The 17,560-nt window shown below is 42.8% G+C and overlaps 1 protein-coding gene and 1 pseudogene across 1 annotated transcript in view; both read left to right on the top strand.

The window, feature by feature from the left end:
- Positions 1-5,567: 5,567 nt before the first annotated feature.
- Positions 5,568-17,560, top strand: part of STPG2 (sperm tail PG-rich repeat containing 2) — a 290,626-nt gene continuing 278,633 nt past the window's right edge. The window contains exons 1-3 of the mRNA XM_066632982.1: positions 5,568-5,676; positions 8,410-8,519; positions 13,652-13,810. Coding sequence (XP_066489079.1) covers positions 5,568-5,676; positions 8,410-8,519; positions 13,652-13,810 — 378 coding nt within the window. The remainder of the gene's footprint in view (positions 5,677-8,409; positions 8,520-13,651; positions 13,811-17,560) is intronic.
- LOC136656247 (5S ribosomal RNA) lies at positions 16,974-17,093 on the top strand (annotated as a pseudogene).

Raw genomic sequence — 17,560 nt, 5'->3', positions numbered from 1 at the left:
CAGGCAATGTAGGCATTTGAAATGCCAGACTCTATAGGCTTTCAGTGCAGAGGCGGAGGTCCTCATACATTTTCAGTGTGGACTGCATTTTAATCAAGAGATTGAGTCATAGGCGCCTCCTACTCCCCATTCACAATTGTCAGTATGATCCTGTGAAGTCTAGCAATTGTATAGCATCCCTTGGTAACAGACATTTCTTTATATTTTGAGTCTATTTTTTCAGCAATTTGAATGCACATTAACAGATAGAAGTAAGGAAGACAGCCAGTCAAAATGGGTCCAGTACATTTCCATGGTCATCCACAATTTCATCACTATTGGAGAACCTGAATTACGTTAACTGCAAACACATATAATGAACATACTGTAATGGAAATGCGCAAGATCCCTCGAGGAGATAGGGTGTGTTGTCAACTGTGGTCCCTTGCTCTGGCAGGCAAGCATGGGGTTAAACCTAGACTTGAGTAGTGGGTGTGTTGCACAGATGCAGCCACTAGAGGCAGCCAGGTCATTACAGGGATAAAAGCTGCACCTGGAGCAGGGTGGGCAGGTGTAGGGCAGAGTTTGGAAGGACTGAGAGAGCAGATGGAAGGAGCTTGGAGAGAGGACTGACTACTGGACTGAGGAACTAATGGATTGGATGATGGACTAATAGACTTGCTAACTGACTGATTGGCTGACAGATGGGTGAATGGACTTCTGAGGATTGCTGGAATGGGGACTGCTGGAAACTGCTTTAACAGAGACTGCTATATGACTGCCATGCCCAAGACCTGCCATGCCCATGAGCAGGGTGTTGCTGTGGTGGTTGGAGAAGCTGCTGGCAGGACAGGGGAAGATGAAGGACCTCTGCAGGTTGAACAGGCAAACTACCCTGGTGGTGGGGTAAAGTAGTGCTGTAGTGCAGAACTAGGGCTATTGTTGGGGAACAAAGGGGATCTAATTAGCTTAAAGTGGGCATAGGTTCTCTAGGCAGATTTTGGACTGGGAATTTGGAAAAACACGGTGCTGCATTGAGATGGCCAAAGACTCCTATAGATAGGAATCCCATTGAAGCCACCATGAAGAGGAAGTGGAAATAGTCTAAGAGCAGTAAGGATCCAGACTTGCACCTTTGTATAATGGTGTTTGATTTGGGTTGGGCAAACTATCCTGTCCCCAAAGGGATAGCAGACTACTACTGATAGTGGGCCTCCAATTTTGCCACAACTTACATGAGATGGAGTATGCCTCATTTTATGCGAACACCAACTGTTTCCTGAGTAGCTGAAACCACATACAGATGCTGACATGGTCCAAGATTCCTCATATCTCTTAGGTTGGAGGACCAAGGAGTCCAAGGGCCAGTGAATAGGACTTCTGGTGCTTCTAATGTTTGTGTAGGGCCTAGCAATTTTAGGTGAAATAATAACAAAGCCAAATGTGTGGCACCTGCTAGTGAAAACAAATATGCAAAGAACATCTAGGGCCATTCACTGAAGGGCTCTGACAATATTGAAATAATGGCAATACAAAGGGAGCTGCCCAGAATCGAGAAGGGAAAACAGATTTTCTGTGGCAATATGCTGCTTGGGGCTGAGGAAACAGAGTCAAACATGGGAATGCTCCAGCAGATGGCACGCAACACTAACCATGTATCAGCTGAAAATGATACATAGCTAAAGGGTTTACACTAGTACAGGTATAACCCAATTATCCCTGGATTTTTCCACCCCTGGTTTTATCTCAATGCAATGAGAAAGGCCCTTTAAATTAAAGGAAAAAAGTTGTTTAACAATAGCCTCGTTAATGCAAGAGAGGGCAGCTGGCTGACAATCCATCAATCATTCTCTCTACAGGCATTTAGAACAGCTTCACTGTTCTAAAGGACCCTCCTTTCCCCTGAGCATGTGAAAGAAAGATAATCACTTTGCATTCTTTCCCAGTGCTGTGCTCTGGGTGAAGGGAGGGGTTGCTGGCTGGGAGTGAAGTCTTTCTAAATGCCTGGAGAGAGACTGATTGATGGATTGTCTGCCTAATGACTCTATCTTGCATCACAAAGGTCAGCAAGGCTGTTTTTAAATCACCTAGCAAAGAGACATTGTTTTTTAAAAGGAGTTACTTTAATGTGATTTTTGTGAGTTCTGGGAACAGAACCCTCATGAATAAGGAGACTCAACCTGTATAAGTAGATAAACAGTAGATATACCTGCCAAATGGGGTGACTCTTGGGATGTGCCCATACCCCTATCACATTCGGCTCCTCATTTGGAATGGAATTTGGGTATTAAAATTAAACAATGGTTTGTCATGAGCTTAGCCATTTCTTCTTTATTTGAAAGTAAACATCCTCATGCCCCCTCTCCACTCTTTTCTTTGGTGAGACAGGAGTCTAGTTAATTGGGATGGCTGTTATTGACCAGTATACTGAACCTAATCCCCCTGGAATAGGAACAGGTTGATCTGCCCCAGTGGTTTCCAAACTGTGGGTTAGGACCCACCATGATCTGATTTTTTTTGTGGGTTACCAAAGGGTGATGGAATCGGATAACTAATTGCCTCAAACTCTGAGGCTATTCAAAAATCAGATACTGAAGCTGCTAATTGCCCTGCAAAGAGCTCAGCTTTTGCAGTTTGCAAGTTTGTGTAACTATAGGGAGATAAACGCTTAAGGGTCTTTTCCGGTTATTATTACATATAAATAATTATTTCTTTCTAGAGCTCCTTTTAAAAGTCTGATAAACCTATGTGGGTCCAGTAGAATGTCATTTAAAAAAGTGAGTCCTGGTGCTAAAAGTTTGGGAACCACTGATCCACACCATATCTAGCTGCCCAAGGCTAGATCTTTGGCCCCTTGTAATCTGGTGCCTTTATATTTTTTTCTTTTTAAACAAGCATTTGTTTCTCTTGTGCCATGCACATGGTTGCTTTTTAAAAGCATGATGCTCTTCTGTTTCTCCTTTTCACTTTGATCTATTTGTCCTGAGGACAACAATGGGTTAGTGGCCTGTATCATAATTGCATTTGAGGAGAAGTGAAAAAGTTTGAACATCTTGCTCTGCAAAAATAAAACACAACATGTCAGATATGTTGATTAGGAATGTAGACACAAGGTTCATTAACATAAATTAAGATTTATGTTTAAATGTATTACAGCACTGTCCTATGCATGTCTACTCAGAAGTAAGGTCTATTGAGTTCAATGAGACTTACTCCCAGATAAGTATGTATGTTTGCATCCTTAATTATATAGAGGTGGTTCAGGTGGGTGAGATGGAAACAAAGTCATAACATGAATTACAGCCACAGAACTTGAAAACATTTGTGATTTTAGTAAAGACAGACTTTTTTTCACTGGGTTTAGTCTAATTCCTGCAAACTGGCAGTTATTGCTACACAGTGAAATGAGAAGGGCCCTTTCTGTCACTGTACCAGCTCTCTATGTCAATCTATTTTGTTTTAATGTGATCTAAATGATGGGTTCAGATATTAAACTACATCTTGCTCACTCTAGTATTATGGTAAAGAAAGAAGAGGATGTTGATTGATCCAAGTTTTGATTGAAAACAATGGGAATAGGCACCCCCTAGTGCTGTGTTCATGGTATTGAAGTGAGTTAATTTTTTTTTTTCAATTTATTCCAAAGCTTCATTCAGGGATGGTTTATCTTTTTTTTTAAAAGAATACATTTAGTTCTGTGATTTCAAAGACAGCAATCTTTCTGTTGTCTCTTTGGAAAGTATGCTACTTCAGTGTTTGCAGCTTAATGCCTTAAAACAAAAAACAAAAACCCATATGACAACACCCCCCTGCCCTTTTTTTGCTGTTCCAGGAAGGTGACATAAACAGAAGGTATTCCAGCACATGCACATATATAGTACAGCATTGTTCTTCAACCTGTGGCTTGGGACCCCAGTGGGGTTGCAAAGCCTCATTTTGGGGGTTGTGGCAAACTTTCAAAGCCTGTGCAAGAGGCCTGAATTCAGTCCAGTCATGGTACTGCCTTCTCAAAACTGAGTTCTTGATATAATCCTGCACAGCCTTTTCTTGCTGTCTTGCTCCTAAGGCCTACCCTGCTTAGGCTGTTGCCTCACAGGGTTGCTGTGAAGACACAACAAGAGGTGGGGCAGGCAGGGGGTGGGTGGTGATGGGGGCAAATCAGGTCCCAGGATGGGGGAGCAGGACTGGTGACGGATCCCTCAGTGGATACTTATTTAGTGGAGTCACAGCACAAAAAAAGGTTGATGAACACTGCAGTTACAGTATTTCTATAGAACAAACACAACCTATATTCTCACTGTAATGCTGAACATGCATTCAGCCCATAACACAGTGAAAGGCATGTGGTTGCTGCTCCTGTTCTGTTTTATATGAGAGACCCACCCTACTAATCCTGCATGCATGTGCAATGGGGCTTCAACATGTTCAACAGGGCTCCATCATCTGGGAAACAAAGGGACACTTCCAGGGGGCTGAGGAAGAGCCCAATCCTATGCATGCCTACTCAGAAATAAGTCTCATTATAGTCAGTGGGGCTTACTCCCAGGAAAGTGTGGATAAGTGCTGCCAAAGGCTCCAATTTATCCAACTTCCCAGCAATGGTACAGCCAAGGTAAGGGAACAAATGTTGCCATAACTTGAGGAGGCCTTTGTGACTGCCTCCTCACTGCAGGATGCAGTGCACACCCCATTGGCACGGAGGCACCAGAAAATGGGATAGTATTGGGCTCTAAGGATGCAATCCTATACACACTTACCTGGGAATAAGCAAAATTTACTATTATAGGACTTACTTCTGAGTAGGCATGCATAGGATTGGGCTCAAAGGCTGAAATCCTATTCATATTTGCCTGGGATATACCCTGTTGACAATAATAGGGCTTACTTCTGAGTAAATATGCATAAGATTGGGTGCGCTAAGGCTGCAATCCTGAACACCTGGTATTAAGAAATATGTACTACAATAGAACTTACTGCTGAGTAGACATGTGTAGGATTGGGCTGAAATTCTATTCATATTTACCTGGGAGTAAACCCTGTTGACTATAATGGGGCTTACTTCTGAGTAAACATGCATGGGATGGGGTCTCTAAGGCTGCAATCCTAAATGCACTTACCTGGGAGTAAGCAACACTATAATAGGACTTACTTATGAGTAGACATGCATAGGATTGGGCTAAAAGGCTGTAATCCTATTTATATTTACCTGGGAGTAAACCCTATAGATTATAATGGGGCTTACTTCTGAGTAAACAGCTGTAGCCTTGGGCTCTAAGGCTGAGATCCTATCCACACTTTCCTGGGAGTAAGCCCAATGAGACTTCTGAGTAGACATGCACAGGGGGGTTGCACTACCAGGGTCCGATGTAGGGGTGTCTACTCAGAAGTAAGTCCTATTCTAGTCAATGGGGGGCTCACTCCCAAGGAAAGCGTGGATAGGATGGGAGCCTCCCAAGAGCATCACCTGCGGCTACCAGCAGAGGCGCTGGCGGGGCGGGGCCGCCTTTGGGGCTGGTCCAGGCGGGATGTTGCGCCCTCGGTTGCCATGGCGACGGGCGCACCTGGCGAGGCGAAGACAGGCGGGCGGCATGTACGACCGGGCCCCGCGACTCTTGACGGTGCCCGTCAGCGGCACAGACGCCCACCTGGGCCCTGGTTGCTATGAGCCGCAGGCCAGGCCCAGGGCGCCCGCGAAAGGTGAGGGGGGAGGGAGACCGGCCCACCTGCCAGCATCCTTCACCTGGCAGGGCTGGGAGCCTCCGCCTGAACCGCAGGACGCTGCAGGGGGTGTGCTGAGCGCAAGCTCCTTGCCTGTGCCTGTCTACTCAGAAGTAAGTGCCATTGTAGCCAGTGGGGCTTACTCCCAGGAAGTGTGGATAGGATATCAGCCTCAGAGCCCAATCCTATGCATGTTTACTCAGAAGTAAGACCCATTATAGCCAATGGGGCTTACTCCCAGGAAAGTGTGGATTACAGCCTGAGCTCAATCCTATGCATGTCTGCTCAGAAGTAAGTGCCATTGTAGCCAGTGGGGCTTACTCCCAGGAAAGTGTGGATGGGATTGCAGCCTCAGAGTCCAATCCTATGCATGTCTGCTCAGAAGTAAGTGCCATTGTAGCCAGTGGGGCTTACTCCCAGGAAAGTGTGGAAAGGATTGCAGCATCCGAGAAGTCCTACTCCACTCAGTGGGCTTAATAATAATAATAATAATAAACAACTTTATTTATATCCCACCCTTCTCCCTAAGGGGACCCAGGCTTACCCCTATTGCAGATGTGCCACAGAGATTGCAGTTTGTTGCTGCATGCCGCCTGCTGACTTGCAAGTAGGCCCTGTTGAGTGCAGTAGGACTACTTGACATGGGTGCTCCCTGAGTGCATCCAGATGCCATGGCAGACACCATGCCTATAACATTAACCATTGCATAGAAGAGGTAATTGGGGAGGTGCAGCTCAACATGGAAGGGTTTAAAAAGCTGCACCTGCCCAAATTCCCTCTTCTATGCAATGGTTAAAGGTATAGGCATGGTGTCCGCCATTGCATCTGGTCACCCTGTCCAGTGAGGGGGCAGCCCAAGTGGTATATAAATGCTGATAATAATTTCTGCCCAGTGTTGCATATTTGCAGCAGGGATCAAATGTGTACACCTGGGCAGAAAAGGGTTTTAATCAGTTTTGGGGAAACAAAATTAGAGTTTTGGGGCACAGGGTCTCCGAGAGGAATTTTATCATGGGATACAAAGTTTATTTTGGGCCCCTTCCCAAAGGAGGAGGGGGTGAAACAGAGTGGTGGGGTGGCAACAAGGGTGGTGAGGAAGGGGCAAAACACAGTAGGGAGAGGTTGGTAACAGCCAGAAATGTCTTTCTAGCCCAGGTCTACTGGTTTTCCCAATGCAGAGTCCAGGTCTACCTGCCCATACATTGTCAGCAGCTAGGTACAGTAATATGGAAAACCAAACACACTCCTAAGCCTAAAATCTTTCAAATATAGGCAGATCATTGCAGAAAATAAGCATCATCATATTTAGGAATACAATAGAATGGAAACTGTCTTTTGTGCACCAAAATGTACTTTTGCAGTGGCTGTAGTCCTGTAGTGGTGTCCCTGAGCTCCTGGTAAGTGGATCCATAAGCTACTGTAGCAGGCCAGTTTCCTCCCAGATTTGACACTGTGTTAAGCAGTGTCATGTATGCATTCCTTGGCCCAGCACATATGGCTTTCAGTAGCAGCAGTCGTCACGTGGCAGCATCCCATGTGGGCAACGAAACTGGGTGAGATAAGAAATATAAGATCCCAGGAAATTCTGGGCCCCCTTCTTTGGTTCTTGGGCCTTCTTTTTGACCCTTGTGACAGTTCCCCCCCTTTACCCCTCTCTTATAGGACCTGTTGGGGTGGAATGGGCAGAAGAGATACTGTTTTGGTTGCCCTTTCTATTTTCAAAATGTATGGAACCTGTGCAAAAATTACTTTTAGCCCACTGCTAAGGGGGGGAATTGTTCTAAATAGGGGGAGACCCACAATGGGAAGAAATTGCCCACACCTTTCACAGGAGATGATAACCTGGATCACAGCTGGTTCCAAGTACTATGGACCTTGGCTTTATAAGAGGTTCTGATGTACTACTGCACTGCAAATTAATTCAAAAAAAAAAAAAAGAGAACAAATACAGCTAAGCTTTAAATGTTCTTTGAGTCACTGACTCTCAGATTTGTCCTATCATAATTTGCTCAGTCGGGCAGCATGGGGATATGAAAAATAATATCTACAAGAATTCTGTTTAAACTGATCAGGTGCCACTGTTATTTAAATAAGGCATATGAAAACCCAGTTTCCCACTGCCATTGGAATTTAAGAACTCTGTAGAGCTCCTGGCTTGTCGAGAAGGAAGTAATAATGTAGCCCAAAATAATAAAATAGAAGAAAAGTCAACAGCTGCAGTTTATTATAGAAATGTTGGTTCAGTGCATTACAAATCAGAATGCTATAGGCATATTATGCCTGGTTGCATGGCCAGAAAAGAAACTCTTGTTTGAAAGATAACTTGTGTGTTGTCAGGTGTTATCAGACTCCAATGGGCCAATTTTAAAAGCAGTGTGTACTCTGTGCTCTTTGTTCACCTCAGGATGCATGTTATGGCTCTGTTATTTAGGAAGAGAAGAATTTCTGTGCCTGATGCATTCTCAGCATGTGATAATGATCAAGGGCTTGAATCTTCAGTGCTTGGCACTCTGTATTATCATGTACACATGTGTGGCATTTATAGTCATTTTGAACCAGATCAGAAGAGCAGTCCTTTGAGCCTTCTATATATTCCCAGTTACTCTTCTGGGAGTTTAACTGCCTGCTACCTCTTCTATATAATTTGTCACATATGAAACCTATAAGTAATCTGTTCAACAAATGTATATAATTATTTTGGATTTCTTACAGGTGGATTTGCTCCATTTCTTTCTCTGGCAAGTCGAGGCCTTGGAAATATTTCTCAAAATGTTGAGGATGATGTACCAGGGCCAGGGCACTATGAGATTGACAAAGTACAGGTAAAAGTATACTGGATCTAACAAACTTAGGTTGAAATTGAACCCACAGAATAGTAAATAGTACATTTAGTTGAAGTTGATTTATATCTTTTATCAGATGAATAACTGTTCTGTGCATGTTTATTCAGTAAGACCCATTGAGATCAATGGGGTTGACTTCCACTATTGCAGCCTTAACCTCCTATTTGTACCCATTGTCTGAAATAACTGACAATGATTCTACATCTTTTTCTGTAGTTTGTTGAAAGTGGTCCTTGATGAATAGGCTTCGTTGAAGTTCTTGATCTGCTGTGCTAATGGAGGATTTTTTTTTAAAGTGTGGAATACAAACAACTTCAAATAATGGCCGGTATATTGATTTTGTAGTACTGGATATAGCAAAGAACAGAAGAATAAAGGAAACTTTCAGTTTGGTATGTTTTTCTGCAAAAATCATGGCAAATACAAGAAACTGAAATGTAGTACAAAAATGTACAATAATTTTTCCACTTGTGTGGAAGGATATGTTGAGTATTTTTATTGGCTACATTAAAATTTTCAGAGATCATTAAAAATAATTTCAGTGAAATGAAACATTTTCCAAGATTACCATGCTCAAATTTGTATGTGACTGCTTTCTATTTACATAGGCACAGTCCAAGGCTGTAGCCAGTATGAGATCATTGGACATACTGCCCCACCTAGAGCACTGCACCTAGAAATTTGGGGGGAAATTTGCTTTATAATATGACAGGCTCTATTGGAATAATAAGAGTTTGAACAAGAAGAGTTGTTGCATAAAAATAAAACACTGTGGCAGCTGTCAAGTCACCCACTAGATCTGGATTGATCTGCTCATTCATGAGACAGTGTGCACACCCTAAATTTGTTGGGCATCTACATTTATTCAGGCCAGGGCTTGAAATATCCAGAGTTTTGAAACATCCAGAGTTGCACCACTTGCCCTGTTGATTTATACAGTAGTCCATTATGTAAGCTGATGTTAGCTTTGAAGATTTTGCTGATTTCCCATTTGTGTATTTGAAACCCCACCTAGAAATATGGCTGACTAGCTAGCTATGGCCTTGGTGAAGTATAGTTCAGATATTTTGTTTGTAGTCTTGCAATAGCTGAATAGTCTTGCTGCAGCTGAGTATAAAGTCTTTAACCTGTGTTGAGAAGAACAAGGCCAATTGCCATGTCAAAACAATTTTGCCTATGGATTTTAACAGCCTCTTGTCTTTACTGTTCATGTAGGAAAACTTCTCCTCATAAGAATTTATTGAAAATAACTGAATGTTTAACTTAAATTTCTTGTCTAATCATCGCTTTGCAACAGCTGTCCTAATAGCTAGTAAAATTAGATGGCTGTCACTATAGCCATGTTGGATCACGAGTGGCTTAGAACAGACAATACAGCCTACAATTCTATACAGCCTCTTTACAATTTGACAAATTTGTGACTAAAACACTATTATTATTTAATTAGTTAGCTTAGTTGAATGCAGGAGATAAAAAGAGGAAACTGCTTGCTTTGTTGGTGTTTCATTAAAAATGCTTGATGGTCAGATATAACTTCAATGTTTTATGAACTATGCCCAGCAAAGCAGTTAGAATAACCAGTTAGAATAAGCAGTTAGAAGCAGTTAGTAAAATTAACAGTGCCATCCTAGACATGTCTACTCCGAAGTTCTGTTAAGTGCAATCGAGCTTGCTCCTAGAAAAGTGTGTATAAGATTCCAACCTAAAAGTTGTAGTTTTGATGCAAGATACTTGATTGTAGGCTAATTAGGTACACTTTAAGTTTGTATCTTTTAGTGGGAAAAATGTAATTACTGTTATTCTTGAGTATTGCAGTAATGGTTTTTTTAGATAAGTTGGAAAAGTTGTTTTAGTGTTTTTTCTTTGAATATATTGATGAATCTTATTTTATTTTTGAAGGGGAAAAATAAACATCTCACTGCAGCAGTTTTTATTCACTAACCTTAATTTATATTTGCAAGCAAAGGACTTTTACTGTTCTGTAGTGTGGACAAAGCAGATTAGGATTTGGCTGTCCTTTCTAGTTTAAAAGTCTAGAGCGTGGGAGGATGGAGGCCAGAATATGAAGCCAGATCAGAATGAAACACCTTGAATGTAGTGGTTCTTGAAAGAAAGAACCTTCTTTCAAATTGTAAAAATCCCTATTTAACAAGGGATTTAAATAAAAGCCTGCCTATGTAAACCGCCTTGAATAAAGTCTTGAATAAAGACCAAGAAAGGCGGTATATAAATACCTGTTGTTGTTGTTGTGTTAAAAGGGGTAAGACCTCCATGCATATTTATTATTTTTGGCAGACTGGAAGAGTTGAGCTAAAACAAGTGTAGAAAAGAATTATTTTTCTTCTGAGTAAGGTGGACACCTTAGTGCAGCCTTGGAACAATTAGGGTATTTTTTACTTGTGTGCTCAAAATATTATGTGGGTTCTTTGGTGATATCAAAGCGGATGCCTTTGCGCATGGTAGCTCATTTTTTATGTATAATTTTTGTATAATTTTATGTATAATTTTCCATTTTTTTGTTTAAGCTAAGCTGTGGGAATTCTTAGAATGTTGATTCCTTCATTTATTGGAAGGGATTAAGAAGAAAAAACATGTAAATAACTGCTAAGCTGTGATCTTAAAAAACAACAATTGGAATATCTGCATAAAAAACCTTATGAAATCTCAAAAGTATTTAAATTTGTTAAAATTTGTCTAAAATTTGTTAGTCTTGGTCTTAAATTTTAGTTCCAGTTCCCTTTATTTTATGAAATTAAAAATATGAATGGACTATGTTTCTATAATACAAATTATGGTATTTCCCAAATAAAAATTGTTCAACAAATATTCTTAAAATATTACTTGTATGGAAATATCATTTGTTTGATTTGAATGTGTTATCCAATTGATTGATTGAAGGGAAGAGCTTTGAAGAGCTTTAAATTGACTGAGTGTTGAAGACTCACTCATTGTGACCTTGTTCTAACGCTGACAACTAATTGACCATGTCATAATTATCTAAATGTTGTCATCTCTTGCCAAGAGAATACAAGTTGGGCTTGATGCATTTCAAGCATTTTCCATACAAATTTCTGGTATTCAGAGCTGATGTAGCTCATATCGGCTCGTATGTAGCTCATTTACAGCTCGGGGAGGAGGAGGAATCTCCTGTATTCATGGGTCTGGTTTATGTGGGTAGTTCTGACCTCTAACTGTATGTTGCATGCCAAATGCTGTGGTTATGAAGTATCACATCTTCTGTGTGTGTGTGTGTGTGTGTGTGTGTGTGTGTGTGTGTAAACAGCCTGGATAGCATCATCTTTTCCACTATGGTCATATTTTTAACAGGGAGAAAAAGAAGCACTTCTGGGTGCTATGGCACTTGTACAGTAAGCCCTCCTTATTATCTATGAAGGTTTGGTTCCAGACCCCCCCCCCAACCCCTGATGGATAAGTAATTCCACAGATGTTGGGGTTCACTCCTGAAGTTTGCATAATAAGGTATCCTAGAGGCCCTCCTGAGTCACACCAGGCCAGTGACCCACTCTGTTGGCCTCTAAGGGCATCAGAATGGCCCACAGAAGCCTCAGAAACTATTTTAGGTTTTCAGAGACTTTAGGTAAGTGGCACAATCCTAACCAGGCCTACTCAGAAGTAGAAGCCCATTTTATTCAATGGGGCTTAGTCTCAGGAAAGTGTGGTTAGGATTGCAGCCAGACAGCCCAACCCTGAACTGCCCAAGGAGCCCATCCTCAGCAGAACCGAGAATGGCTACCACTGGATCCTGCGCGCCCCAGGCTACCGCAGGAGGCGCCTTGGGAGAACGGGATTTTCATCCCCTTTTCCCGAGTAAGGTAAACAGCCCCACAATGGGGCTACTCACTGTACTGCCAAAAAGGTTGGCGGTAAAATAAAGGCGCTTGTTTAGGGCGCCAAGCCTTCCACGAGTGCCTTGGATCCCGTGGAGCCGAACTCCACAGGACCCGCCTCCTCAGCACACCTCCCTCCCTGCCTCCGTCTCCCCGGCATGCCTCCGCCCCGCCCTCTCTCTGCCCCCTGCCGGCCTCCCTTCTCCCCGGAATGCCTCCTACCCACCCCCTACCCACCCCGCTTACCGTGCTGCAGCTCGGCGGTCCAGGAGACCGCCAAGCCATAGAGGCTGGGCACCCGTCCCGTGCTAGTCCGGTAGTAGCCCAGCACCAGCTGGCGCTGGGCTAGCATGGGCGCAAGCCCGGCGGTGAGGCTCGCGAGTGTGCCTTACAGCACGTTTGCGACAGTGCTCGGCAGCACGAAGCCGTGCCACCGAGCACAGGATTGGGCTCTAAGGCTAGTAAATAAGGTAAGTAAGAAGGAAGCAAACCAGAAGTTGACTCTGAACACTGGAAGTATCTTCTGGAGGCTTCTGCAGACCATTCCGAGGCCTGCGGTGGCCTATAGAGTGGGTTGCCGGCCTGGTGTGACCTAGGAAGGGACTCTGGAGGCTTTAGGTGAGTAATTGCAAGGAGCTTCTGGAAGGACCCATGTGAACCCTCTGTATCCACAGTAGGCTAAATCCACGGATATAGAATCCGGAGATAAGGAAGGTTCACTGTATATCTCTTGTTCAAGGTGATTGTCTACACAATATAAGTGGGATGACCCGCTTTGGTCATTTGGTAGTTGGGCACATGCTTCGAATGCAGATTCAGTAGCTGTCATATCTGGCTAAAAGAATATCGAGTAGCAGAACTGGGAAAAGTGCTCTCTCTATGATCTTGGAGAATGACTGCTAGTCAGAGAAGAAAATTCCAGAATAGATAGGTTGGTGATTTTATAACTTTTACCTGGAATTCTTCTGTTACTTGGAATCTGATGCCTGTCATTTTAGTGGATTATTATGATCTTGCAAATATTTTTCATCTTATATAGTTTCTTGGAAAGGGGGGCAAAAAACTTCCAAGCAATTCTTAACATAACTTGAAGTAAAACAACTCTAAATAAGCATAGAAAACAAATACATAAATAAAAATACAAAAGCTGTATTTTGTACAAATACAAAAGCTGGTTGTAACTTAAACTTAAGTTTTTACAGATAATTGTGTTGGGTATAATGTGATGGTGACTGTCACATTTAATTTCCTTTAAAACTCCAGAAAGTTATTATAGGGGGACAAAGTCCTCAGTACAAAGAGAAACGTTTCCGAGTGGTCCGTGTTGATACTCCTGGTCCTGGAACATACTGTCAGCCTACTTCAGTGAGTCCAGAAGTCAATAATGCAGCAAAGAAACCATCTAGAGTCCCTGCAGCACAGGTATGTCAGCTTAAGACGCACTTTATTACTTGAACTTTGCAAGCTGCCTTGGGCATTTGCTTCAGCATGTGAAAGGTAGGATATAAATTCTTTAAATAAATAAAATAAATACATAGTAACTAGTTCTATATCATTAGTGCTGTGTCTAGAGCAGTTGTCTCAAAGCTTCTTAAGTTTCTGATGTTGTAAGCAACTTTAAAAGGGTCTTACAACTCCATACATTCTGTAATCAGCTAGATAGGAAATTTACTATTTGTCTTGCATACAATGGGCCCTCAGTATCTACGGGGGGGGGGGATTTGTTCCCTGATTCCCCCCCCCAGATAACACATTCCATGGATAGTTAAATCTGGGGGAGGGGGGATGGCGACAAACTGCAAGTTCTTCTCTGGAGGTGAGGTGTGGGAAAACCATGCGCAACCTCCTTGCACATCAGAACACCTCCTATATGTGACCAGAAGGCACTTCTGATCATGTTCAGGAGGTCCTTGAGGCCTTCCAGACACCCACTTTGAGTCAAATCTGTCAGTGCCTATAAGGAGGGCCCACTGTACTTTTTGTTGCATCTTCCTTGATTTCCATCTATCTATTCCTTTCACCGTAAATGGCCAGTTATAAGAGTTATCGAAGTTTATCTTTTATGTGTCATTCCAGATGACATGTCAGTTAAATCAAAAGTATGTACATTTCACCCATCACATGGATAACATGACATTTTGAAAAGAATTCCTTGTAGAATCATGTTTTATGCCAAAGTTGGCTAGCTGCAGTTTTGTTACAGTTACTTGTTCCAGTTTCTCAAATAACCTACTGCTCAGTGGCTACCCAAAAGACCTGAAGTTTTGTGGGATTTTCCTCTTAATGAAAGTTCAAAACACACGCCCTCCCCCCTTTATCTTCACAACTATCTTGTGAATTAGGTTAATCTAAGAAAAAGCAACTGGCCTCTGGCCTTTCAGTGAATTTAAAACCTGAATGAGGATTTGAATCTGAGTTTCCCTGGTCTTAGTCTTGCACTTTAACCACTATATCACACTTGTTCTTGGAGTACCAGGAAGACATGAAAGAGCTACCTTGATACTGGCTACAGCTGCACATATTGTGGTGGTTTTCACTTCAGGGAGGTCTGCCATTTTCTGCTCAGCTTTAATTTTCAGGTCTGCTTTCATCTTTGAAATGGAATCTTCGTCACACAGAGTTTCAAAAGTAGCTTGTATTGTAGTACTGGCAGTGGCGTCACTAGGATTCGCGTCACCCGCTGAGGGAGGCCTTCGCATCACCCCATGTAGTGGGTGGGGCAATGCCCCAGGTGGTGGGCGAGGTGATGTACCATCGCCCCACCCCCACTGGTTTTTTGGCTGTACTTTTTGTTAGAACATATTTCAATGTGGTTTGTTTCATTGCATTCTGCATGAAATTACGCATTGATTGATATATAACATGACGGTAATATTCCTCCAAATTCTGATTTTGAAAACTTGTAGAGTCTCTCTCTCTCTCTCTCTCTCTCTCTCGCTCTCTCTCTCTCTCTCTCTCACACACACACACACACACACACACACACACACGCCTGTGTCAACTTACTAACAACTTATTGCAGCAGTTCTCAATCTTTTAGCACCAGGACCCACTTTTTAGAATGACAATCTGTCCAGGACACATTGGAAGTGATGACATGGCCAGAAGTGACATCATCAAGCAAATTAAAATAAATAATTAAATTAAAATAAAATTAATAAAATAAGGGGGAGCCAGTCCTGTTCCACCAAGTGAATCTACTCTGAAGTAAGTCCCATAGTAGTAGATGGGGCTTACTCTCAGGAAAGTGTGGGTAGGATTGCAGCCTGTGAGCCCAAGCCTATGCATGTCTACGCTGAAGTAAGTCCCATAGTGGTCAATGGAGCTTACTCTGTAGTCTGCCTGCAATAACAACCTTCCCAAAAGAATCAGTGAGCCCCATTGCCCAGTTTAAAGTTCTTCTATTTTAGGCATATCAAGGTAAAGAACCACCTGGCTTTACAAGTGCAAAATAGAAAACATTCCCCTTACCAGTTCAAGCCTCTTTTTTTTTTTTTTTTGTCCTTTTTAATGGGGGGGGGGAGGAGGCTGCTTTCTGGAGCATTTGTTGCACTCCAGCTCCATTGGATCGGGACCATTCTGGTGTCCTCACATTCCCCTTTGCTTGGCCTGACCACCAGCCAAGGCATGTCTGCCTACTTGTGAGTAAACACCACATGAGGCTGCTTCACTTTCCATAGGGATCAATAGACTGCAGCTGGGAGGGAGGGAGGGACCTCCTTCTCCCTTTTGTGTTTTTGGGGGCTGCTTTCATTGGATCAGGACCTTTCAGGTGTTGTTGGAGTCCTCTCAGCCTGCCCTTTCTGATGGACTATGGCAAGTATGCCTACTCATGAGTAAACACCTACTCACGAGTAAACACGTGATAGGCTCACTTTCACTTTCCATAGGAATTCATTCATTTTTTCTTTCTGGTTTTTTGGCCATAACTTTTGAAGGAAAGGAGCTATTTCGCTCTGGTTTTTTGCATTGCATTCCACTGGACATTGTGCATCCAACGGTGTATGGCGTGATGGGGTAGCTCTTAATGCTGCGATGTTAGCGTGTCATCCCCCAAGGGCACCTGGGCGCATCACCCGGTGTGGCCCGCAAACCCCCCCCCCCCGAGCGATGCCACTGACTACTGGAAATCTGTCATTCTGAACAAGAGAGGGGAAAAACAACCATATTCATAGATAACGCTCAAGTCCTTGTGTAGATAAATACTCCCTCTTGAGTTTTCTTGAAACTAGATGCTCTTGAAGACTTGTTAAGCTGGGAGCGGTTTCTGGCTTCTTATCGTACATAGATTCTGACTGAGTCAGATGCATGAAAATGGTTTCTCACTGTACCATTTTTATGTATCTTCAAACAATAGTGTGTTTGCAAGGGTGCATGCAATCCTTGAAGCCTTGTGAAGAGTATGCCCCTCACTTGAGCTGTAGGTAAATATTAGGCCTGAGTCTAAGCAGCGTGTTCTGAAATATATTTCCTGAGGTGCTTTAAAAAAGAAATGTCTTCTCTGATTTGATTGCAGTCATTTTGCCAGTCTGTTGAATCCTGTTTCAAGGAAACTAACTAGTTAAGCAGAAAATCAAGATGCTTATTTGACAGCAACTGTTACCCTGCACATGCCCAATCTCATCTGATCTTGGAAGTTAAGCAGGGTCAGGCCTGGTTAGTACTTGAATGGGAGACCGCTTGGGAATACCGGGTGCTGTAGGCTTATACCATAGTCTTTCGAGACTGAAGGTTGCCAACCATTTATTTGCTTTGAATAGAGAAGTAATATTTGCAGAAAACCACAGCTGAATCTGCACAAACTGAGGATGCAATCCTAACCAACTTTCCAACACTGGCATAGCTGTGGCAGTGGGGCATTTCTGTATCCAGCCATTGGAGGGCAGTCACAGAGGTCTCCTCAAAGTAAGGTAATGTTTGTTCCCTTACCTCAGAGTTGCATTGCCCTTACCTTGGTGCTGGAAAATTGGTTAGGATTGTACCCTGAGACCCTGAACCCAACACTTATTATCTAGTTTACAAAGTCCAAGGAAGATTAGACTGTTGTAAGAATATACATAAGTTATAAACACCAGGTACTACTGAGGTTCTTCTAACTATCAAGCTGTGGTGCCAACACCTGATGTCAACCTGGCCAGTTGCTCTTCCACTGCCACCAGTTCCTAGTCTTAT

Source organism: Tiliqua scincoides, chromosome 6, assembly GCF_035046505.1.
Source record: "Tiliqua scincoides isolate rTilSci1 chromosome 6, rTilSci1.hap2, whole genome shotgun sequence".
NCBI classification, from domain to species: Eukaryota; Metazoa; Chordata; class Lepidosauria; order Squamata; family Scincidae; genus Tiliqua; species Tiliqua scincoides.
This window is presented reverse-complemented; position numbering and strand designations above follow the sequence as displayed.